Source organism: Sarcophilus harrisii, chromosome 5 (genome assembly GCF_902635505.1).
Source record: "Sarcophilus harrisii chromosome 5, mSarHar1.11, whole genome shotgun sequence".
NCBI lineage: Eukaryota > Metazoa > Chordata > Mammalia > Dasyuromorphia > Dasyuridae > Sarcophilus > Sarcophilus harrisii.
The window spans coordinates 266123549-266148416 of NC_045430.1; the positions used below are offsets into that span (position 1 = coordinate 266123549).

General features: G+C 38.2%; 1 protein-coding gene across 11 annotated transcripts in view; it reads left to right on the forward strand.

Annotated features, from left to right (window-relative positions):
* Positions 1-24868, forward strand: part of RBMS3 (RNA binding motif single stranded interacting protein 3) — a 1441154-nt gene that overhangs the window by 1409838 nt on the left and 6448 nt on the right. For 4 of the 11 annotated variants that reach the window (XM_031938176.1, XM_031938175.1, XM_031938177.1 and 1 more), the window contains 3 exons: positions 11064-11117; positions 19605-19685; positions 23870-23997. In XM_031938176.1, coding sequence (XP_031794036.1) covers positions 11064-11117; positions 19605-19685; positions 23870-23997 — 263 coding nt within the window. Of the gene's footprint in view, positions 1-11063; positions 11118-19604; positions 19686-23869; positions 24002-24868 lie in introns of those variants that run through there. The other 7 variants (XM_031938178.1, XM_031938185.1, XM_031938184.1 and 4 more) reach the window with 3 other exon arrangements.

Sequence of the window (24868 nt, forward strand, 5' to 3'; positions counted from 1 at the left end):
CCCTCGATGAAGGTCCCCATCCTGATACTCTATTACTGTTATCAGCAATGGTGATCAGCGCAAGTAATGGCTTTAAGCTGTTTTCATTAGTGGAATGGAAAAAAGCCATACCCAATCCATTAGAAAAGCTCTATTGTATCAAGAGCTTATAGGAAAACAGGGGCCTGCCAGTGGGCACGGAGCAAGATGGCCTTAAAGAGGATTTTCAGTGATTATACAAGTCACCATTTCACTCATGAGAGTTTGTTAGGATTTTCTGCCTTTTCTTTCTTTTCAGTCATTGTATTTCTGTGAGATATTTAACTAATAGCCTTTTATTGTTTCTGAGAATCTGGCAATAATCAACAGTATGCATAGAGAAGAATTAATCACAACTCTAAATTAACTCTCTAATGCATTTGCTTAATATGTTCAGTAAGTTTCGATTTTTGAATCTTCTTTGTCCAGTGAGTGATGGATTTTTTCTTAACTTATTAGAAGACTGGCGTATAAATTCCAAATTTAAAAATAAATACTTTCTATTATTTCTCTCATTACAAAGAAAAAGAAGTTTTCCTTTCTTCATGGAATAGAGTTAAAGTCTCATTTCTGATATATATCAGCCTTGTAACGATGATCAAGTCACTACATAACCTCAGTGTTGCACATGTTGATCTGCATTGGCAGAAAGCATTTCCTTTAGAGTTCCTTACTCCACTCAATCCCAAGTCCAGTTCCTAACTCTATCTCCTTCTCCTCTGGAATCATTTGAGGATGTAGGCAACAAGCATTTATTAGATGCCCATTCTGTGCCAGGCAGTGAGCTAAAAACAAGGAGTAAAAGGAAAGGCAAAAGAAAAATTCCAGTTCTTAGTTCCAAGGAGTTCACAGCCTAATGGGTGAGAAAACATGGAAATAACAACCACATGGCAGGGTAGACTCAGAGTTAAGAAGACCTGAATTCACATAAACCTATATGAGCCTGGGCAAGTCATTTAACCTCTGCCCATTTTCCTCATAAAATGGGAATAATAGTAGCTTCGACCTCCCAGAATTGTTGAAAATTCAAATGAATTCAATTCAAATCTTGAAGTGCATAGAATCATGACTGACACATAATAAGCACCATGCAAAAATTAGCTATTATTATTATTATTATTAGCTATGTATAAATAAGATTCAGATGAGAGAAAGTAGAACTAATCTCAGAAGCACTAAGATTAAGGAAGAGGAGTAGGTTATTAATAAAAGGAAATAGAAGGGGTTCATATATTGCTTCTGACTCTTGCTAGCTATGTTACTGTGGGCAAAGTGATCTGACCTTTCCCAAACTCAGTATAAAATGAGGAAATTGGAGCAGATGGGCTCTATGGTGTTGTCTCATTCTAAGCATAAAATCATTCGCTCATCTATGGCTTGGAATCTTTATTAGTATAAGGAGTTCCACACCAGGACAACTCTGTCCTATTGAAATTAAAGGCTCTTCATAAAAAAAAAAAAATGCACCCAATGGTCTTGAATTTAGTTCAGACAGACTTTTTTTTTTCATCTTGGCCCCTCCACTTGTCCTAAAATGCAATCTACCTTTCATGAGAGATCTGTTGGCATTCAGTTTCACCACAATAATATTCCTATTTCTGACCCAATCCATTTAGCAATCAGGCCAGTCAGAGCAGATACTCCACAGAAATCCAAAGCACAGATGCCTCTACAAACCCTGTTTCCTGAAGACTCTCAGAATTGAAAGAACCTTGAGAATGGCCCTGGAATTTAGCTTCTTGGCCAAGAATAAGCCCATCTGTTTCCCTGGGTTTTCAGAGACTTGCAGATTTATTCCCAAAGGAAGGGAAGCTTGAGCACCAGCAATTAAGAGAGACAGTTTGGGCTGTCATTGCAAACAATGACAGCTCACATTTGCATAAGGTCTTCAGGCTGGCAAAGCACCATGGCTCCCAATATTTCCTTTGATGCACACAAACACCCAGAGAGGTCAGTACTGTTATTAGCCTTGTTTCATAGGAAAGCAGGAATCAGTGGTCTAGTAACTGCTGGAGAGAAGATTTAAACCAGGCTTAAGGCCATGGCAAAGGAAAGATTTTGTGTTTTTTGCCTCCATCCAAACAGCATGAAGGCAATTACACATAGAAAATTGTTGATATTAGCTTAACTAAGTAGATAGGCTATTCCTATTGGAGGAAACAATATGAGCAAGGGCAAAGAGGTGGGGCAACAGGATCTTGATTATATATATATATATATATATATATATATATATATGTAATAATATATAGCAGGTAATATAGCTTGGTAGATATAGCATATGTAAGGAGGAGTGCCACAACAGCCTTGAAGGTCAAATTACAGTTTACTCCACCACCAAGGTGTGATATTGATGGGGTTTTAGTGGCAATCAGAGAGTTGTGGAAGTATCTTTTTGATCAGATGCTCAAGTCTTTTGTGAAAGAATTCACAAACCTGAAATATTAGGTGGCAAAAATGGAAGTTTATTGTTGGAGGAGAATCAGCTTTGCTAGAAGACTGACTTCCTAGTGGCAAAGTCCTATTAGGGAAATGGAGGCTGGCACTGAGAAGAGAATGTCTTCCCAGCGGGTAGGGTCCTGGCAACTATGCCAAAGAGGCAAAGCATGTTACAATGGACATGCAAAGAAATGAGTTTAAAATTGCCCTTTAATAGGGAATCTTGAAGCTCAGGTTTCAGATTGAAAAGAAAGCCAAAGTCCTTAGGCCTAGATCTCCAATCAAATGGAAATCACTTGGAAGGCTTCTGGAATTTGGAATTTCCTGAAAAGGGTCTGCCTCCGAAAAGATCAATGGGGTGATTTGCCTTAGAAAAGCCCAACCAGGAGGATATGTTCTCTCTCATAGTCTCTCTGGAGTCTGGGAGACCCCAATTTCTCTTCTTTTGTAGGACCAAAGGGGACACAATTTCAGAATGATTAATTATAGAGATGAAAGCGAACACAATTTCACACCCCCATGAAAATCACTCCTTCTTGGCTTTGTGAATTTAGAATGTGTGGCTAACAGCCAGTTTTAGGGAAGGCAAAAGCGGAAAATGAGAATGATCATCTTTTTATCAGTAATATTTTGGGGTCTTTGCCACATGTGTCCTGGTAATTTCTAATATGTTTTCCACTTTTGGATGAGAAAAAAGAAATTATTGAACCCAGTATGTTCATAATAGGTCCCTATCATGTGCAAGACATGGGATTAGAGAAGGGGAATGTAACAACACAAACAAAAACAAAACAAAAGTTATTTCCCCCAAGGAGTTTATATTTTATGAACAGGGATACAGCAGGTTTCTAGAGAGGTAAAAGCAAAATACTTTGAAGGAGAGAAAGCAATTAGGAATAGGGAGACACAGAGAAGGTTTCCAGGGGAAGGGGCACCTGAGTTGATGCTTGAGGGAAGAGAAAAATTCTGGGAAGTAGAAATAAAAAAAGGAAATAGATCCCAGGCATGGGAGACTGCCTGGACAGATGCACAAGAGAGGAATATAGCATGCCAAATCTGGAAGGATGCTAATAGTTTTGTTTGCTTAAAAAATAATAAATGAAAGGATGTGGAATCAGATAAATCTGAAAATATTGGTTAAAGTCAAAATGTTGGAGGTGAGGGTAGGGGTTTGGTCTTAAATGCTGGGCTCTGGATTTTCCATTTTGTTGTATCACAAATAGAGAGCCACTGATGGTTTTTGAACAAAACAGTCGCTTAATAATAAAAGTTAACATTTCTAAGAAGTCATAGGGGTTTCAAAATGCTTTATATACATTATCTCATTTGAGACAACAATCTTATAAGATCTTGGTTCCAACTGCACTCCAGATCCATACCAGCCATGTGACCTTAAGCAAGTCATTTAACACCTGTATATTTCCCTCATCTATAAAAAGAAGAGGATGAACTGCATAGTGTCTCAATTCCTTTTAGCTCTACTATATATATCTGATTTGTACAGAGTTGTCTACATGCTTTCTCCCCTATTTAGATATGAGAATCTTGAGAGCAGATATTATTTTTTCCCTTTCTTTGCATACACAGCACTTAGCAGGATGCTTGGCATATATAACAGGTGGGAAATTAAAAAGTGCTCATTGATGATAATAACCTCTGGGCAGTATGTTATCTGGTAAAGAGTGATTGGTTTGTAGTCAGAGAATCAGAATTCAAATCCTGACTCTTCCACTTCAAAAGATCTTGAGCAAGTCCTGGAGCCCATTTCTCTCTTCTATAAACTGTGAGGATTAGATTAGATTACTACTAAGATTCCCTTCTCTATTTTTTTTTTATCTAGAACTAAAAGAGTTTTCAAAGGCCATCTAATCCATCTAAGCAGCTAGACATAGAGCATTGATCTTGGAATTGTAAATATTCATTTTCATGAATTCAAATTCAACCTCATATTTTATTATTCATATGTCCCTGAGCAAGGAATTTGACCTTGTTTGCCTCAGTTTCCTCATCTATAAAATGCAGTGGAGAAAGAAATGGCAAACTATTCCATTATCTTTGTCAAGGAAATCCCAACTGGGGTCACTAAGAGTCAAACACAACTGAAAAACTACTGAAAAATAACCATAGTCCCATCTGCTTATTTTACAATTGTCCTTAGCTGAGGACCAGGAACATTAAATGATCGCATCATGAAACCCTAGATTTAGATCTGATAGGGATCTGCAAGGCCATCTAGTCTAATTCCTAATTTCCAGATGAAAGTGAAGCCCAGAGAAATTAAATACCTTTCCCATGGTCACATAGGTAGTAAGCATTAGAGGCAGGATTTGAACCTGCTTCCTGTGACCCCCAAATCAGGGTTCTTTCCTTAAGAACCATCAAGATTATAAAAACTATTGAACCCACATGTCAATAAATCACACACTTCCTCTTTCTCAGGTTAGTAAACTGCTCCAGGAACACATGTAGACCCAAGATCCCTTGAGCTCTGGAAGGAAAGCCTGTGCTTGCATTCCATTGGTAGGAGGAGTGGGATTCTCTGTAAAGCTTTTATCATTTTAGTTAGCAGATATAAAAAGTGTTTTCTGCCATTATTTTCCTCTGTGCCTGATTCCTCTAGGCTAAGCTTTGCCTTCTCCTAATACTTAATGAATTTGTCATGAAAAAATCCTTTTTAAAAAAAAAAATAGAGTTTTAAGACAATATATCATGTACAAATTAAAACGATCCATGTCATGAAAACAAAACTGGGCTTCCATGGTGCATTCCAAAAAGCCTCTGATAATTAGGAAGATTGTTTAATTGGCTCTTTCGAGTTTCTCCTGCAGCCCAGAGCTAGCTAAGAGGATTAGACTACACTTGGATGTTAAGGCTCTCTTCTTTACTGGCAGGATCTAATCCTGATTTTTTGCTGTTTATATTCCTAAATTTGTGGAAATCAAGAGACAAAGCCCTTAGCTCCTGGGCCCTTCATTTCACACTTCAGTTGCCCTACATTGTACACAGATCTGCTGTGTCTCCTGTGCCAATTAGAACTGTTGTGGATTATTTGCAAAAGACTCCGAAAAGAATGGCATTTAGACTTTGGAAGCAGTTTTGTTTCTAAGCATTATCTCCCCTAGGAGCCCTCCCAAGTTGTTTCCCATTCATTCTATTCATTCATTCATTCAAGACCAGTTTAGTAAGTGCCTTCTGTATGCGAGTTTAGAAAATTAATTTACCTTGCCTTCATGGAGCTAAGGAGAAATCCCTTCTTCCTTGTTTTGATTACATGCTCAAAATTAAATCATAGGTATTAACCACCAAAAATGGTCTTTTTCTTTTCATCTTCACCTAACATTCAGGATTATTGTGAGGATCAACTGATATAATACATACAAAGTGCCTAGAACATAGTAGGTGCTATGATTGTCTATTCTTTGCTCCAATCGTTAGCACAGTACCTGGCATATACTAAGTTCTTAATAAATACTTATTCACTATCAATAGTATTGGTACATCCCATTGAACTTTCTCAACCAATCGAAATCGGCATCTGCCCTATAATTTATAATCTCAGGGAGTTGCCCCAGGACCTGAGGGGTTAAATGACATGGGAGGAGGAGAACAAAAAATGTCACACTGTCAATATATATTAGAGGTGGAATTTGAACCCCTGCCTTATTGATCCAGAGGCTAGTTATTTATCTTCTACCCCCAAGTTGTTATTGATGAAGGATCCCAAAAGGATTTGATTTGTAGATAGTTTTTGTTTTTAATCTGGCTCTAGGAAGAATTGTAAAGTAGGCTAAGTGTCTATTTGTCTCATCCATTGCCACCTGCCTTGCTGTGTCTCCTTGATTCAATCAATAGATCAGCAATCATATTTATACCCTTTTTATATTCTTACCAGTTTGATAAGTACTAGGGATCCCCAGGCAGAAATAAAACATTCCCTGCTTCCCTATTCCACTCCTTAGCTTCATATAACTAAGGCCTGCTCAGGCTGGTCAGCAGCCACCCTGCCCTCTTCCTTCATCAAAACTCACCTTTCCAGATGCCATCATCTCTGGACCTTCTAGGTCACCCAACATCTCACTAACTAATGTTGTTCACAATGTAGTATTTACCTTTTAATTAGAATGGGGGCAGGGAAGTTTTGGAAACAGTACCATATCCTTAAAGAGTAACTTGATACTTAGTATTTTCACAGATACTTCTTAACTGTGTGGACCTAGCCAAGTCACTTAATCTTTTCCCACCTCAGTTTCCTCACTTGTAAAATGGACATACTAACTGTATCTATTTTACAATTGGATTGTGAAAATAAGATAATATATATAAAGAATTTGCAAATTTTAAAGCGCTATCTAGGTGCTAGCTACAATAATAATGATAATAATAATAAACATTCTTATTATTATTATTTCAGGTGGTGTGATAAAGTGGAGTGAGGCTGAGGAAAAATTTTGTCAAGGAGGTTTTTCTGTAAAGCCCATCAAATCCCTCTACATTACCAACCTAATATGCCTCCATATTAGACCTTCCTAAAAATTATATTGTGCAGAGAAAGAAACTAATATTTCACTTAGAAGACTGCTTAATTTGAATGACCTTATTAATAGAAAGGGAACTCATGAAAGATTAGCAAAAATATGCAAGGAAGCCAAGTAAAATGAATTCAAAGGTTTAAAGCATGAAAAACATCCCAAACCCAAGAGAGATGGGGAAGTGCTACTTTTGATCCAATATAAACAACATTTGCTAAATATCTTCTGTGAACCCAGATTAGAAATACAAGGTCACAAAACCAAACAAACAAGCAAAAAGTCTCTACCCTCAAGATTCTTGCATTCTACTGAAGGGTACACAGACAAGGAAGACGAAAGTAAATATATGACAATTTGGCCTTCTTATGGGATGTGACACCAAAGAATGGCCTTGAGCAGATTTTCAAATTTTGGGGTTTCAAGAGATTCTTTAAAAAATTAATGAAAGAGCTTTTTTATGTAGGTTATATCTATCAATATTTACCAGATTTGAAATTAAAATATTTTTTTTGATTTCCCTAACTCTCCCCAAAAGGATCTTCTGTAGCTGCCTCCCAAAACACCCTTTGCACTGCCCAGTTTGTCCAAATGCTCATTTTTCTTATTTCCTAAGAATGGGCCCTTGAAGCGCCTCTCCTTCCCCTCTTATATTGGCAGTGTCCCAATTCAGCTGCTCTCCTGTTTACAAGGTTCAGCTGCCCCATTACTCAGACATGTTTCATCTTGTCATATACCACATCTGTGAATTCCTCCTTTCCAAACAAAATGGCCTCACATTTTTGTTGTTTGTTTCTATAATATTGAAAGTTCCAGTAAACATTGTCAGTGTCAGATTTCCATTTCACTTCCTTTGTTTGTCATTATTAGCTTATAACAACATGGATTCTCATTTCCTGTTTGACATCTAGCTGTGCTTAAGTGGAAACACACATCATGAGAATTCTTGTTTCTCTCGCTCTTGAGGGTTTCCAAAGCACTCGCTTCACCATGGGCCATGAGGTTGGTAGCATGGGCATGGTTAGAGATGAGAAAAGGGAGACAAAATCAGTTGAAGTGCCTGACCCATGGTAGATATGTAATAAAAGATTTTTTTTATTGCTTAAACAACATTAGGGCAGTTTACTAAACCACATACTATGTGTCAGGCAATGTGGGAGGAATTGGGGGCACAAAAAACACCCAACTGCTTATATCCCAATGGAGAAGGGGAGCATCATACATATGTATGGTAATGCAAATTACATGCAAATTGAACACAAAAGCATTCATGGTGGCACTAATAAGTTGGACAAAGAGGGATAGCTTCCAGTCGAAGGTGGCATTTGAGCTCAGCCTGGAAGCACGTTAGGAGCATCACGGGTGATGATAAGAAATAACTTTTCAGACACTGGGGACAACCTGGACAATGCCATGGAGGAAAAGCACAATATGTGCAGTGAACTTTCAGTATGTGGTTTGGCAGAAAGTAGACTCCATTTGGGGGAATCATCTTCTGAATGAAAACTCTGTCTATCCCTCCCTCTCTCTCTGCTCTCAGCTCTGACCCTATAGCCAGATGTTCTCTGAACTACCTGTTAGCTTGAAATTCTGTGACCCTAAAAATAATCCCATTGTCAGGAAATGGGTATTCTAGGCTATCTTAAGGATGCTACACTGAGAGATGTGATGAGGGAGGGAATATATATATATATATATATATATATATATATATATATATATATATTCTGAAGCCTGACTACATGGTGGCTGATTTTTCACTGGTATCACTTTTAAAACACAGCATTATAACATATTTAACATGTATAGGACTGCTTGCCATCTGGGGGAGGGGATGGAGGGAGGGAGGGGAAAAATCGGAACAGAAGTGAGAGCAAGGGATAATGTTGTAAAAAATTACCTTGGCATGGGTTCTGTCAATAAAAAGTTATTATAATAAAAAAATAAATAAAACCCAACATTACCTCTCAACTAGGATATACCTTTGGAAAAGTAGAGGACATTTCTAGAGAGAGGAAGATGTACAGAAATTATCAGATTTTTAAAAGTATAGTTAGAAATTGTGATGATTGGCCATTTTTATTCTCTTGTGGGTACTATATATCATCCCACAATGGTCCTCAGGGACTAGGTGGATAATTGGGGTGTATGGGCATAAATAGGAAATTACAAATTTCTGACCATACTTTGTATTCATTTGCTTAGTACACAGAGGAAATGGATTATATTTACAGTAGAACAAAGGATTTAAGGGAATTCAAGAAAGCTTACTAAAGAGAGAACTGACTTAGGAATCAAGAACCCAGTTCTTGATTGGGTTCATGTCCTCCATAAAGGCAGCCAGGTTATACAGTAGATTAGAGTTAGGAAGACCCGAGTTAGTATACTGAGGAGCTAGGACTAAGTGATCTCTTACATTCATGATGCTATGTACTTCCTGCATGAGACCCCCTTTGAGCTAGTACCAGTATGTGTACTTCTCTCTTTTTAAATTTTCTCCTCTTCCTCCAACTCCTTTTCATCTCCCATTCATCCTTTTGTTCCATGGTTTTATCCCTCAATTCTCCAAACACAATAAAGAAGGGAACCTTTGTACTTTACCCTTGGCTCCTCCAAATGATGTGCTCAAAAGAGCAGTCTCTAGTCTCTCTGGAGATATTTACATGTCCCAGATGTCACACTGTTCTTCCTATTTTGTGCTCTGGCTTCCTGCCAGAGACTCCTTCTCCTACTGTAGTTCACAAACCTTTGTCTGTTTTTTGGTTTGTTTGTTTGTTTGCTTAAGAAGATGTGTTTAAGCTGCTATGACTAGGGGGAGTAACTTATTACCTGGTGGCTAGTTTTCTTGATCTGATCTTCTTCAGACTTAGCTATTCCCTTAATGCTGATTTCAGTCATTATCAGGCCCACATTTAAAGCCTTTGCCACTCTATAGCTCCAACCAATATTTCTAATATAATGGTTGAGAGTCTAGGGGTCATGGCCAAACCAAAATGAAGTGCTGGAGTAAGACTTCAGTGGAGTCATTTATAAAGTTCAAAAACCAGTGCTTTCATTCCTGTGGTTCTATGTCCCCACTAAGGCTGGTTTGGGATGATGAATGGACTCGGAGTCTTTCCAGCTTGAATGAGACCAGCCAGAGTATACGCCCCATGGGCATATAGCCTTCAGTGGCTCACAGTCTTCTCCTTGCCACTGTGAGAGACCAAATTCGAGATGGTTATATAACTCTATCAGAAAAGCCAAGCTCTAACTACCAGTTTAGGTGCCTGGGGCAAGCAGCACTAACCATGCCCTTTAATTAGCTGGGTAATGGCCCCATCAGGAAGGCTCATGCAAAGCACTGAAAATCATGGCATCTGTATTCAAATTCAATTTCTTACTACCTCTGTGACACTGAACAAATCATTTCATGTCTATAACCACAATTTGCTTATATAATAAAGTAAGAGAGTTAGATTGGCTGATTCTCTAAGATGCTCTCAGCTCTGACCCTATAGCCAGATGTTCTCTGAACTACCTGTTAGCTTGAGATTCTGTGACCCTAAAAATAATCCCATTGTCAGGAAATGGGTATTCTAGACTATCTTAAGGATGCTACACTGAGAGATGTGATGAGGGAGGGAAGGATTTACTTGGTGTTCTGCCACTGGAGCAAAAACACACTTTCCAGGACCTTTACCATTATCATCATTTTCATCGGAGCTGGCATTTATTTAGTCTTTGTAGCTTGTAAAACACTTTAAAAATATTATCTCGTTTGATTCTTACGAGAACCTTAGAAGGTAGGTGTTATTATTATTCCCATTTTTACATGAGGAAATTGAGGCAGACATTGAGATTAAGCATCTTGCCTAAGGTCACACAGCAAGGAAGTGTCTGAGGTTGGATTTGAATTCAGATCTTCCTGACTTCATGTCCAAAATTCTATCTGCTGAACTACCTTATTTAATTATTCATGCTGCCTAGTATCTGTACTGCTAAAAGTATAATTGCTATTAAGATGTAAATATAATTGATTTCAAAGTGACACAGTCTTTAAAATTCATTTTTTAAATGCTCATGCCCTCTAAATTTCAGCGCCCTGGGACCAAGAACCAGTCACCCCACCCTAGTTATGGCTCTGCATATATGGTATGTGTTCATTTTCACATAAAGCCCTTCCATTTAATGGTCTCAACACTGGATTGAAAAAACAAAAACTTCAGAGTGCTAACACAACAAAGCTAACTATTGAGGCCACACAGAACAGTTTTATTATGAGTGCATATGTGAGCTGTAACCTTCTGTAATGAGAGTGGAGCAGTTAGCTTTTTGTTTCTTTTCTTTATTATTTATTAATAACTCTATTATTTCAATTCTAAAGTTAACTCTTTAAATGTAACCATTGCCTTTTTCAACTTTGGATGGATTTGTTCCCCTCTCACGTAGCATGCTCCCTTCTCTTCCCTCTTGTCTCTCCTCTTCTTTCCTTCCTCTTGACATAATCACTAAGAACAGATAGTTTAAGTGATTGAACAGGTTACATTCTCTCCCAAAATTTCTCTTGACTTAAAAAGGGGAGATTGGGAGGGATACTAAATCTGTGGACTCTTCCAAAACTTTATCTCTGTTTCAGGAACATTTTGAAGAGTTCCCTCAACATTTGCCCCCTTTGAGATGACAGTTTGCTTCCCAGGAATGCTCCGGGAATCTGGGGTCAAGAATGCTGGAAAGAAGCCGTCTTTAGGGGAATGTAGTAGACAGCACAAGGGGCACCAGAGTCTGAGCTCACTCTCAACATAAATTTCGACATTTTAATCTCGCCCTCTTTATTGTTGTTAGCTTTGCGGTTTATTTGTTGATTTGGGGGGGGGGGCACAGGACACAGATTAAGGAATAATAAAGTTTTCTGGTAAATTGAAGGCCTCTTAGCTCATCTAAGTTATCGCTATAATTAAAACCCATACAATTGATTCTTTTCCAAAGATGGAGACTGGAAAGCAAGGAGGAAGTTAGGCACGAAAAAAGGAAGATAGGGAGGAAGGCAGGTAGGGAGGTAGGGATAATGGAAGAAGGGAGGAAGGAAGATAGTCTATCCCCTAAGAAAATTGTAATTTAAAGTTCTAGCAGATATCACTGGTTTTTGTGAAAGCTCTTCAGATAAATCAATAAAACAGAAGACAAATAAAAAAATATTGCCTCTTCTTAATGCATTGTGACCCGAGAATCTTATTTATTTGTCTGCTTCCCTTCTGAAGTACCTTCCATCTGGAGAGCTCACCCTTCTTCAGCACACTTTTTAATTCTTAACAATGAGCACCCTTCAAACAACAGCAGAAGAGCAGGAGTGAGAAGAAAAAGCACAGGGTGAGGTAGTAGTGTGAGGTGACATGGGAAAGTGAAATAAAGAAATGAAAACAGGGCCACTTTTAGGAAACAAATATGTAGATGCTGATTTCATCAACCTAGACCAACTTTGCAGACTAGAAAATGGAGACTTTGATTGGCATTCCTAGAGACACCCAAATAGCAGATGATCCTAGGATCATATATTTAGAACTTAAAGGGACCTTAGCATTCAACTTTATTTTACATATAAGGAAACTGAGGCACCAAGAGTTTAAGTGATTTTCTGGGAGTTGTACAATTTCTAGATGACTGAGGCAGCTTTCTCCCATGGGACTTATGGACTCTTCGCCTAATATTAAGTACACATTAGATATGGATGACAGCTACCATCATCCAGGGCTCAATGATTCTTGACTTCTTGGCTGATCAACTTATAGGCCAATCTATATATAACTTCAGGCACAAAGAAAAAAAAGTGAGCCATCAGTAAGATATTTTAATTCCTTTTAATAGTAAAAATAGGTATATAGATATAAATGTGATTTGTAGGTTAAATCAGTTAAAAAGCATTTATTTGTAAGAATGGAATTAGAGATACAGATTCAAAAATGAAATCATCACTACTTTCAGGGAATTTACCTTATATTTGGAAAAGCAACATATACACATGTTAACGAATAAAAACTAGATATATAATATTAAGAATTATTAGAAAATGTAAATGCAAGGTAATTTTGGAGAGGAAAGTATTATAGGGAGGAGTAGAGAGATTGGAAAGGATCCTTTGTAGAAAATCGGTGATCTTGAGAGACAGAGGAGAAGGGAAAATGCTTCAGACTCTCCCAGTTTGATGCAATCTTTGAAAGAGTCGGGTACAATAAGTCTGGAAAAGTTGGAAAAGCTATGTTGTGAAGAACTTTCAGTACCAAAAAGTGAGAATATAGAATCATTCCAGTACATTCAGCAGGGTATTGATGTGGTCAGATCTTTCCTTTAGGAAAATCATGTCTTCAGGTATGTATAGGATGAATTGCTATTGAGACAGAATTGAAGACAGAGGATCAAGCATCCATTGTGATAGTCTACCCCTCACCAAAAAAGTAGGCAAATCTAAGATGGTTGAGTATTAGAAATTAGTGCAATGAGCTCCCTTCTACAAATACCTCCTAACAGACCTAGAAAAATTCACAAAACCAAAGCCTGATGGGCAACTCCAAAAGTTATGAGGGCCAGACCTAACCTAGGATAATTATAATCAATGAAGAGAGGGGAAATATTATTAAAGCAGAAAGAATTAGCAACTGATCAGATGTATGCAGTAAGGAAGAGTGAGTCACCAAGGATGACCACCAGATTCAGAACCTGGTGATTAGAAGGCTAGTATTTCCCATAAAAGCAGTAGGTCAGTTTGAAAGAGAGATGGATTTGGCAGAGAAAAATGAGCTGACTTGGATATACTGAGTTTGAATTGCTTAGGGGACCTCTCTAAAGAGCATCTAGTGCTTCAAAGACTGACACTCAGTAGGGAAAGACTATATTAAGTATACTTAATATAGAGATCATGCTGTAAAACAAAAAATGATAATTGCTGAACCCATAAGATTTTAACAAATTACTGAGAAAGGGAATAGAGAAAGAAAAGGAAAAGGTATATCAAGAATCTTGGTATACATTCACAGTTGGGCATCCAACCATAGATCCTGAGAATAAGAGGCCCAGTGGTCAAAAGAAAAGGAGTGAACAATAACATGAAAATCCAGGAAAGTGAGAATATCCAGGTGTGGTAAGGGTCAGAAGAAGTCAACAATATCATATACTGAAGAAAGGTCATGAAGGAAGAGCACCAAGAAAAATCCATTGACTCTAAACAAGTGAATGACACTTAGAGCTTTTCAAGGGCCTTCCTAAAAGATGATGCCCACAACTGAACACAATTCTCCTGAAGTAGCAATCCAGGGGCAGAGTGGAGTAGGATTCTCCTTTCTCTCATTTGGAACACTTCCAAGGAAGCCCACCACCACTAACTTCCCTATTAGCTTTTAGCAAACAACAGAGCATTCTTGGTGAAAATCTTGTCTTGTCTCCCCCAACTCTCCAAATCTTTCCCCTGCTTTTAAGATAAGATTCTGTCATTTGATTAATTAGTCATGAAAAGAGTGTAATGGACATAAAGCCTCTACATAACAGAACAGGGGAATAGACTACATGTGAATCAAGAGACTATCTGAATATCAGTCTACTTTTTTCCTGTTCTTTTAAGAAACAGACTTTCTTTTTCTCATTGCCCTCTCTCTTCCCTGTGTTTCTGTACCCTCTCTTCCTAATTCTCTAATATTCCTTATTTTCTCCATATTATTTAACCTCTCTTCCATATCTTTTTTCCCAATATCATGTTTTCCTCCTTCTTCCCCCTACTATATTCATATTGTTTCTATTACACAAATCAAGAACTTTGCAGAGATAATTTTTCTTTGTCTCCTATTTTCCATTTCCCATCTCACTTTTCCTTCTCTTTCCTTTTCCAATTCCCTTTTCCTTTAAAAGTAAAATAAAATTGGTCAACCTGGGGAAAATAATTTACCTCAAGTAATATACCTTTTTTTCTGTCCTCACATAACTGTATTAGCAATTCAATGTCTAGACTGCTTGGAACATGAGACAACATTTGGAGTATATTCAGGGAACCTGAAAATAATCCTTCAGAAAACTCCTGGACTATGAAAAAATAGGTGGACCATATCCCCAAATCAACCACAATCAGCTATGATGCTCAACATCGTATCGGCACTATCAAAAAGAAGCTACTGTCATTATTTGTTTCCTATAGGTCATCAGTTAAAGAAGTCAGCAGGAGGAAAATATATCATTCTAATTAAGAATTTCAAGGATTTTTTTTTCTAAACCCAAAAGAGTTTAGAAAATAGACTTTTAAACACTAGAATCCTTTAGTAATCAATGGTTCTTAATCTAAGAATGTGGGCCATTTTAATATTTATTTCTTTAATATTTAATATTTAGACAACTGTTTTTGGTCTAAATGGTTTTCATTCTAATCCACATATTTTATTCCCCACATTTAAAAAACCTTCTGAGGTGGGGTTTACGGGTTTTGCCAGACTGACAAAGAATCCTTGAAACAAACAAACAAAAAAAAAAATTTAACAATTTCTATCTTAGCTCTTTGATATATGTGGTTCTTGATAATAAATAAATGAATATTTCTAATAGATAAACAAATGAATAAATAAATGAGTGAATCAATGGGACAGGCAGATAGATTAGTTAGATAGATAAATAGATGATGGATTGATTGATGGATAGATAGATAGTAGATAGACATTCAAACATTGATAGTCCTTTTTACCAATAATATTAAGGCTGGCTGCCATTTCTTTGCGCATTTGAAGGGATCAGACCACATATACTCAGGGAAAGTTTGGAATTATTTGTGAGGAACAGCCCAAGGCTGCAAGCTAAAATTACTCATGGGTGAGCTTATTGCCTGTTAGTTTTAGGCTGCCTCTTGTGAGACTTTATTGGAATTACCAGGCAGATCCAAGATTCCAATAACCTTTCTATAGACACCCCCACATCCCCGCACCCCCACATCCCTGCACCCCCACATCCCTGCACAAATGATCTGTCCATAACTTCTCATCATCTGGTTTTCTTGTCTATGACTTTCTATGAGTCTCCTCTAAAAGGTTTATTATGAGGTTTTATCCAAAGAGAGGGCCTCCTAGTTCCCCAAACTTTATATGATATTACCCTTAGATAATGTGTTGAGAAAACCTTGAGAAAAAGAGATCCTTCTGTTTCCAATCAGGCTTCTCCAGCCTGGCCAGAACTCTGTCCTTTGGGTCTTATGTGGCCTCAGCATGTCAGCCAGAAAGAGGAAACGAGACAAGTCAATTTGTATGGAGCCAAGTATGAGCTGAATTCATTCTGAACCATAATATCCCCATTAGCTCCATGAGTCAGAGCGCACTAGAAGTAAAAAAACAACCACATAGGGTGGGCCTCTTAGAAGACTTCTGGAGAGTCTGGGCGTGAAGTCCAAACACACCAACACACCGTGTGGGAAAGAAATCATCAACATGCAGCTCAGAAGTAGGAGACCCACTGTTTTCCAGTGGATAATGTCCTTCAGGGAATTCAGGTTCAAATTCTAGCTTTGACTCTATCTATTTGGCACAGTCAGCAGACCACTGGACTTATCTCCAGTGCTTACTACTTGTTTGACCTCAGGCAAGTTATTTAGCTTCTCTCTGCCTCAGTTTCCTCATCTTTAAAATTGGGATAATAATTGTATCAACCTTATAGGGTTGTAGTAAGGATCGAAGGAGATATTGAAAGTGATTTGAAAATCTAAAAGTGATGTATAAATGTTAACTATTATTATTTTTATCATCCTTGTCACTATCTTGTGACTTTGAGAAAGCATTCCCTTCCTTTGAATCTTTTATTTTCATTTATTTGGACTTAGATGACTTCTGAACTGCCTTCCACATCCAAGTATATGATTCTGTAATGAGACCATTTTACCTTCCTGAACCTCAGTTTCCTTCCCTGTCAGAGGAATCTAAATTGGATGACATATAACCCGCCTTCTCATCTATTATCTTATGACCTTGAGATCTTCCCAACATAAATTTATGTTAATAAAGAACCTTATAAGCTATAGCAACATCCACTGAACTTGGACAGAACCATCTTAAACTCAATTTTCTCTTTTCCCCATTAATCTTCTCCCCTTCTCTTTCTCTTTCTCTTCCTTCATAGTAGAAAGCACCCTGACCAAAGACCTGAAAGAGTGAATGAGCCAGCATCTATCTGTAGTAGCTACATGTCAGGCATTATGTTCAGTGATACCAAAAAAAAAAAAAAAGACAAAAATAAAATGAATGAAATGTACCCTGACTATATGCAGGTCATGCCCTTCACTTTACAAAGAAGGAAACCGAGACCCAGAAAGGTAAAGCAATTGGCCCAGAGTCACACAGAGAGTAAGAAGCAAACCAGAATGTAAACCCAGATTCCAAATCTGACTTTCTCTCACCCAAGCTACCCTTCCTCAGGTGGAAATCAGATATGTGTCAATGCCTCTGAAATCCTCCTGAGAAGTGGCAGGTAGAACTCTCAAGGAAATGATGTGGGTATCTGGGATGTGCCTCATTCAGATAGGCTGCCTTTAAAAACTCTGATTGATCTATGTAAACCCAGAGCTAACCATACCATGCCCACACCTCATTGGTGTGAGTGGCACCCTGTGCTCTTCTCAGTGGCTGACTCCAGGCAGGCCCCTCACCAAGTCTTTCCATAAGGGATATTCACTTACCATGCATTTGTTCTTTCAGAAAACATTTATTATGTGCCTACTGTGTACAAAACACTGTTCTAGGTTTATGTGAGGTATCATCTCTCCCCTGAAAATGCTTATCATGTCCTAGGGTGACAAGGCACCAACACAATGACAATTGGCAAATTGCCACAATAACTTACTCTATGAGATCCCAAGGGGATGAATGGTGGGATCATGGCAAGGGGATAAGAGATATGGCCAAAGATATGTGGCTCAGCCATACAAAGAACAACAGCTAATTTAGGCATTTATTTTTCTATTCCTAGCCTCAAATTGAGCACCCCATAGGAGGCTGGTGGCTATTTTTATCCAGGGCAGAAATTCTTGGCTTACATATTTAGCCATCGTTAAAAATAAATTTAAAAATTTAAACCTTCATAGATCAGTTGCCTTCCTTTCTTGAGTATGCATCTTCGATAATAAAACCAAGATCTGTGACCGTGTTTTAGATACTGAGTGCGTATTTATGTAATATCCACATTTGCATTCAGTAAACGAAACTGAATAAATAATGGTGGACCTTGTAACTTTCCATAAAACTTCTCACAAACTTCTATATATTGTGAAGTTTATTTATATGAACAAATTCTGGTCCTACAGCTCTCCTGTCAGTCAAATTTCAGAAACATGCTACCTGTTTGACAACAGAAGAAAATAGAGCAAAATAAATCAAATGTCTATTGGATTGTCCAATGGCTAAACCTAGGAATAATTGTAATCGGTGCATCTGGCATTCTCAAGATAGAATTCACATTCACATAATACTTTACATTTTATATGCATCATCTTATTAATTCCCACAACTGCTCGATGCTGTACTTTTATTACCCCTATTTAATTGGTCAGTATATGACTTGCTCAGGATCACACATCTAAGGTTTAAGACAAGATTTGAACACAGGTCAAGTTCAATCCTCTTTTCAAGTCACCCTAATATAAACTGATACTTTCATACCATACTGAATAATCAATCAACAAATATTTATTAACTGCCTATTGTGTGTCAGCCACTGTACTGAGCATTAGATACAAAGAAAGGCCAAAACATTTTTTTCCTTTTCTTCCAAGAATTTATAATATAAAGGAATTAAATAAATAGATGGATACAAGAAATGAACAAGTAGTAGCTAACAATTATATAGCACTTGAAAATTTGCAAAGTTTATTTGTTCACTATTAATTTTTTTTGATCCTCACTATTGTGATCCTCATTTTACAGCTGTAGAAACTGAGGCAGACGGAGGTTAAGTGATTAGCCTGGTCAAGTATCTGAGGCAGGATTTGATTTGTAGTTTTCCTGATGATAAGTCCTATGCCATAATCAGGTCTGATAAAAGTTTCACAATCCAAGTATAATTAAAAACCAATGGATTTGAAGACCTCGATTCAAATCTCTGCTCTGATACTTTTTAGATTTGCATCCTTAAGAAAATCATTTTCTCCCACATTCATAGGCACATAATAAATGCTTGTTGACTTGACCCATCTGGAAAATGGTGATAATAGAACTCTATGAGAGAACTGTTTTCTAAAATGTAAAGCAGTATGGCAAAATTTGACAAAATGGTTGGCTACAAATTCCATGTCTCCATTAAAGAGAATATTTCCAAAGGCAAATGCTCTATTGTAGAACCTCTTGTTTCTGTGGGCATGAGAACTAATCTAAAGAGGTGGGTGTTTGGGGTTGGTCTCTAAGTGTTTCTAATTAACAGCTCTGATCCTTTCTTGTTTTGGATGCCGACATTCCCAGGCAGGACCCCTTTAGACCGGGGGTGTCTTGTGCTGTCGGTTCTTTGTTCTTTGACAAAATACGATTCTGAAATTAATAAGACATTGTACCATGGCTGACGGGTAATAGATCATTGTCTGACTTATTCTCTGCTTTGCATACAAAATACTCACGTGGATTTACCTGTGATTCCCTCTAGTATATGACTGCGGCTGCACCTATGCAAGGGACCTACATTCCCCAGTACACTCCTGTGCCTCCAACAGCCGTCCCTATAGAAGTAAGTTTGCTTTGGTTGTTCCCGGGAGAACTAAGGGGGCGGTTTCTTGGGGGATGGGGGGAAACCATGTCTGGCAGCCCAATGCTATGCCATGCAACCTTATTCCCTAGCACATGGAGGAATCATTGGATGCAGATGAGCATGGCTGCTAATGTTGGCAATGAGTTTTGTCATGAGAAGTCAGGCTTAGCATCCTCAACACGGCCATGGGTTTGCTTTGTGTGTGAAATAACATGATCAAGTCGAAGGTCTTAGTGAGCGTTTGATGTAACAGTTTGGGGGGTTGTCTTTTTTTCTTCTTTGTGGGAGGGAAGAGCCCTGGAAGCACAATCTCCACACCTCCATCACCTAAAAGATTTGAATATTCACCCACCACTCAATAGAACTGTTGGCTTCTGCCAGGGATTGAGCTTTGAGCTGTAACTTTGGGCAAAAGAGACAGACAAATCCCTCCCCTTGTCTTTGCATAAGAAAGGATGCTGATGGCCTGGTCATCCTTCAGAAAGCCTCTGTCTTTTTTCTTTCTTCCCCATTTTGGTCTGAGTCACCCCAATGCAATGATTGGCTTCTTCTGATGGCAGCATGTGGTGACACTGATCATTACCCCTGAATAGAGATAGCTGTGTATTTCTGGGTTCATGAAGAAAGACAGAAGTGCCGGTGTTTATTTCTGTACAGAGAGAGAGAAGAGAGGAAGGAAGGGAGGAAGGGAGGAAAGAAGGAAGAAAGGAAGGAAGGAAGGAAGGAAAGAAGGAAGAAAGGAAGGAAGGAAAGGAGGGAGGGAGGGAGGAAGGAAGGAAGGAAGGAAGGAAGGAAGGAAGGAAGGAAAGGAGGGAGGGAGGGAGGGAGGGAGGAAGGAAGGAAGGAAGGAAGGGAGAGAGAGAGGAAAGGTAAGACAGAAAAAGAAAAAGGTAAACAGTTATAGGTAGCTATATAGACAGTAGATATAGATAGATACAGATATAGATGCATAAGTAAATTCATAGATAGGCAAATGGAGAAGACAAAAGGGATAAAGCTGTTGGTTAGAAAAATGAAAAATGATGATCTAGAATCATGCTTTTAGATGGAATTATGCTTAGATCTAGAATCATGCTTAGATAACCTAAGACAAAATGTGATGGAGTTTAGGTGTTTATCAATATGCATTTATTAAGAATGTGCCAGACATTGTGCTAGACTATAGAGTTAAAAAGACAAAAAAAGAAAAAAAGAAACAATGCCTGCCCTGAAAGAGGTGGGCATATCATATACACATGTAAGTAAAAACTGAATATTTATAATTGAAATGTTTTGGAGAGAACTATAGCATCCAGGGAGTTAATAAAGGCCTCCTATGTGGTGCTTAAGCCAAGTTCTGATGGTACTGGGGATTCAGAAAGGCAGAAATGCAGAAGCCGAGCATTCCAGACTTGCTTGCTTGGCTTGAAGACTGGGCCCTTTGTGTTCTCTCTGCTTCTACCTCTCCTTTTCCCACTGCTACCATTTTCCCCTTCCTGTTACCTTTTTGTCATAATGACCCTAAGATTGAAATTCTTTTCCTTCAGCTAGGCTTCTATTTTTGTGGAAGCCAAGTAAGTGCTAGCACCCAATGGTAGGTACTAATGCTAAGCTTAGTCTAAAACGCTCATGACTTTGAGGGGAGCACTGAGCGTCCTTTTAGCAACTGAGATTGACTTCAGTATTGGAGAAAAGAGCAGGAAAGGTTGGGAAGCAAGTATAGTGGTCAAAATTTTCTAACTTGGATGAGGGATGTATTTGAACGGGCTCTCTTCACTTGCCAAGAAAGCACAGAAGATGGGAAGATTCTCCAAAAACCGAATATCCAAAGCTAAACAAGTTAAAAGATCTTCATCACTTATCCGTCTGCACTCTTTCCTGAAGACAAGTTTGCAGACTTTTACAAATGGATCATAGACTGAGATTTGGGAAGGAATGTAGGAAATTAAGGCCAGATTTCAAGTTGAAAGGGACTTAGAAGCCATCTAGTCCAGCTCCCTAATTTTTTAGATGAGCAGACTGAGGTCCAGAGAAATGAAGTCGCAGGCCCAGGGTCACATGGCTGGTAACAGATGTAGGATTCAAAGGGAGATCCTCCAACCTCCAATGCTGCCTTCTTTCCACAAGGACAAGCCTGTGCTATTCCTTTCTGTGCATGGACACAAGTATAAGATAAACTTCCAAGTATGGCTTATGTAATCAGTCCCAGGACATGATCTCCATAGCTGGTGTAGGCACCTCCTGGAAGAGAGGAAAGGGAGCTTCAGCTGTGCTTTCAGTGGGGGGCCAATAGGCATCTTCTCCATGAGAATGTGCACTTACATATGTGTCCAGAGAGAGAATGAGCACATGGGTAGCCTGGTGCCATGGAAGGAGGTTCTAAAAACAAATGTTTTTTCACACATGTGAGCAAGGACAAATCTTCCAGTCTAGTTTACATGGGGCTCTAGGCTTGTCAAAGAGGGGATCAGGGGCTCCCTCTGCTGGGTCACTGTTAGCTCAGTAGGCAGCATCTCTCCCAGGACTGCATGGGGAGACATCCATGTTATCAGCCAGCCCCAGGGGAGGACACATGAAAAGAGGTTATGAAGTTCATCTGGATTAAAGAAGGCAGCAGTGATCCAGAGGGACAAGAAAAAGGAGAGAGATTAGAGATACAGTTTATGTGTATATGCATGGATTTTTTTTTATCATATAACTATGCATATATATATATATATATATACACATGGATATATAGACATGCATTATGTATTGCTGCATTGAATATATGTAAATCTATATAAGCTTAAGCTTATGTTAAATGTATCATAAAAGGCATTATAGTATGATGAATGGGGAGCCTGCCTTGAAGACTGGAGAAGATGGGTTCAAATCCCATCTTGAACACATAACAATTGTAAAGCCTATACAAATCATTTAATCTCACTCCCCTAAGAATCTCTTTAAAAATAAATTGCAGAGGAGTCCCTGTCTACTTACATTGGAAGGAGTTTCACATCATTAGATCCCTAAACTAATGAAATTGCAGATCAAGGCTGGGTCTGTCCATTCATCTGTCTGTCTGTCTATCTACCTATCTGTCTGCCTATCCATCCATCCATCTGTCCATTTGTCTATCTACATATCTATGTATCTATCTACCTACCATCTACATATCACTTATTCATCTATTTCTTCATCATCCACCCATCTATCCATCCATCTATCTATTTATCTATGTCTCTACCAATTAATTATCCAGGTCTCTGTCTGTATATCTATATATCCAAAGAGAACACACAGATATGCCTGGATCTACATATATGCATGGAAATATGAATATATATATATATATATATATATATATATATATATATATATGTGTGTGTGTGTGTGTATGTGTGTGTGTATGGTATGCATATAAAAATATATGCACATATTTTACAAACAGAAAATAAATGTAAACAATTGCTGAAGCCTCCAGAAGATATGGAAAAAAAACATTAAAATAATTTAGACGAAGGGGAAAAGTTATTTGTGTCCATTTTTTTTTTTTTTATTTAATAGCCTTTAATTTACAGGATATATACATGGGTAACTTTACAGCATTAACAATTGCCAAACCTCTTGTTCCAATTTTTCACCTCTTACCCCCCTCCACCCCCTCCCCTAAATGGCAGGATGACCAGTAGATGTTAAATATATTAAAATATAACTTAGATTGTGTCCATTTTTTAAAAGAAAACCTTCATTCAGTGCATTAAAGTAAAACATTCAGAGTTTTTCATGTGATTCTACCATCTAAAACAGTAAAATGTGAAAAGAGCCCAGAATACTGGCTGACATGACTTCTTCCTGAACTTATGATCATTAATCTCTTGTTCAGGGCAGATATCCCTCAAGTGTTTCAACATTCAGAGGGGTAGGTTGTCATTCTGCCAAGGAGAGAGGGTTTCTGGGGTGAAGGGCCCAGCTGGTGTGAATGCCAGTGCTCCTGGGCCAGATACCCATCTGGAGGCTGGATTTTTTTTGCTGCCTGGCCGTTCCCTGTTAGTTCTTGCTGTTGATCATGGAAGGGCTTGACTAGTCTGACCAAAGAGCAGAAGGAGCTTCATATCCCAAGATTGTGGGATCCTGGAGGTAGGTTAAACCCCCTATTATCATGGTTAAAACCTGTGAGACCTTTGTGTTTGCTCCTCTAGGGTGTTGTTGCTGATACCTCTCCCCAAACAGTTGCACCTTCATCACAGGAAGCCAGTGCCCAACAACAGCAGATAGCGGTGGAAACGTCCAGTGAACATACGCCTGCATATTCCTACCAACAGTCTAAGTGAGTAATGAGGGGAGGAGGGCTGGTGTTTTCCCGTCTCAGAAAACATGGGCATATTTCACTTTATTCTCACTATGGCCTCATACCATAGGGATGAGAGGTATTATTCCCATTTTACAGATGAGAGAAAAAAAGGTCACAGAAATTAAGGGTGTTGTCCCTGGTCACATATGTAGTAAGTGTTAGAATAAAATGAAGGACTTGACTCCAAATCTAGCCGCTTTATTCACTGTACCAATGGAAACTATGACTAACAAAAGTTAAAAAAAATTGCCCAAATGATAAATATATAAAATGCAGGTGATTACCAAGGAAATCAACTATTGAAATATGCTTATCACCATTTTAGAAGCATGTGTAACTTCATGGGTTCCAAGTTAAGAATCCCTGGAATAAATGGAGAAAGAACTTTTGAACACATCTAGATTGTAGAATATTGAACTTGGAGTTAGAAAGATCTGAGTTCAAATAGAGTTGGATGTGGAGTTAGGAAGATCTATAGTAAGGATACAGTAAGATCCATGTTTTATAATCCAGAAGGTAAATCCTTAATCCATATGAATACAAGTTATTTTTGTGTGATATGATAGCAATTATTGTATTACATCATTTTTATTAAGCTGCCAATGCTCAAAGAAGGATAAGGTGCTTGGCTCTGTAGGATCAGAGCTCAAAGGCAAAACACCAAGCACCCAGTAAGAAAAATTAATAGCAGGCCAGACTCCTTGCAGGTATTCAATTCCCATCTATGAGAAAATTACATTCTCCAAACAGCTACCATGTAAAGTAGAAAAGCAAATTCTGCATCATTTGCAGAAGAATGAGAAAATATTGCAAAGTCTATTTTCTTTGTATAAACAAGATGCTTCTC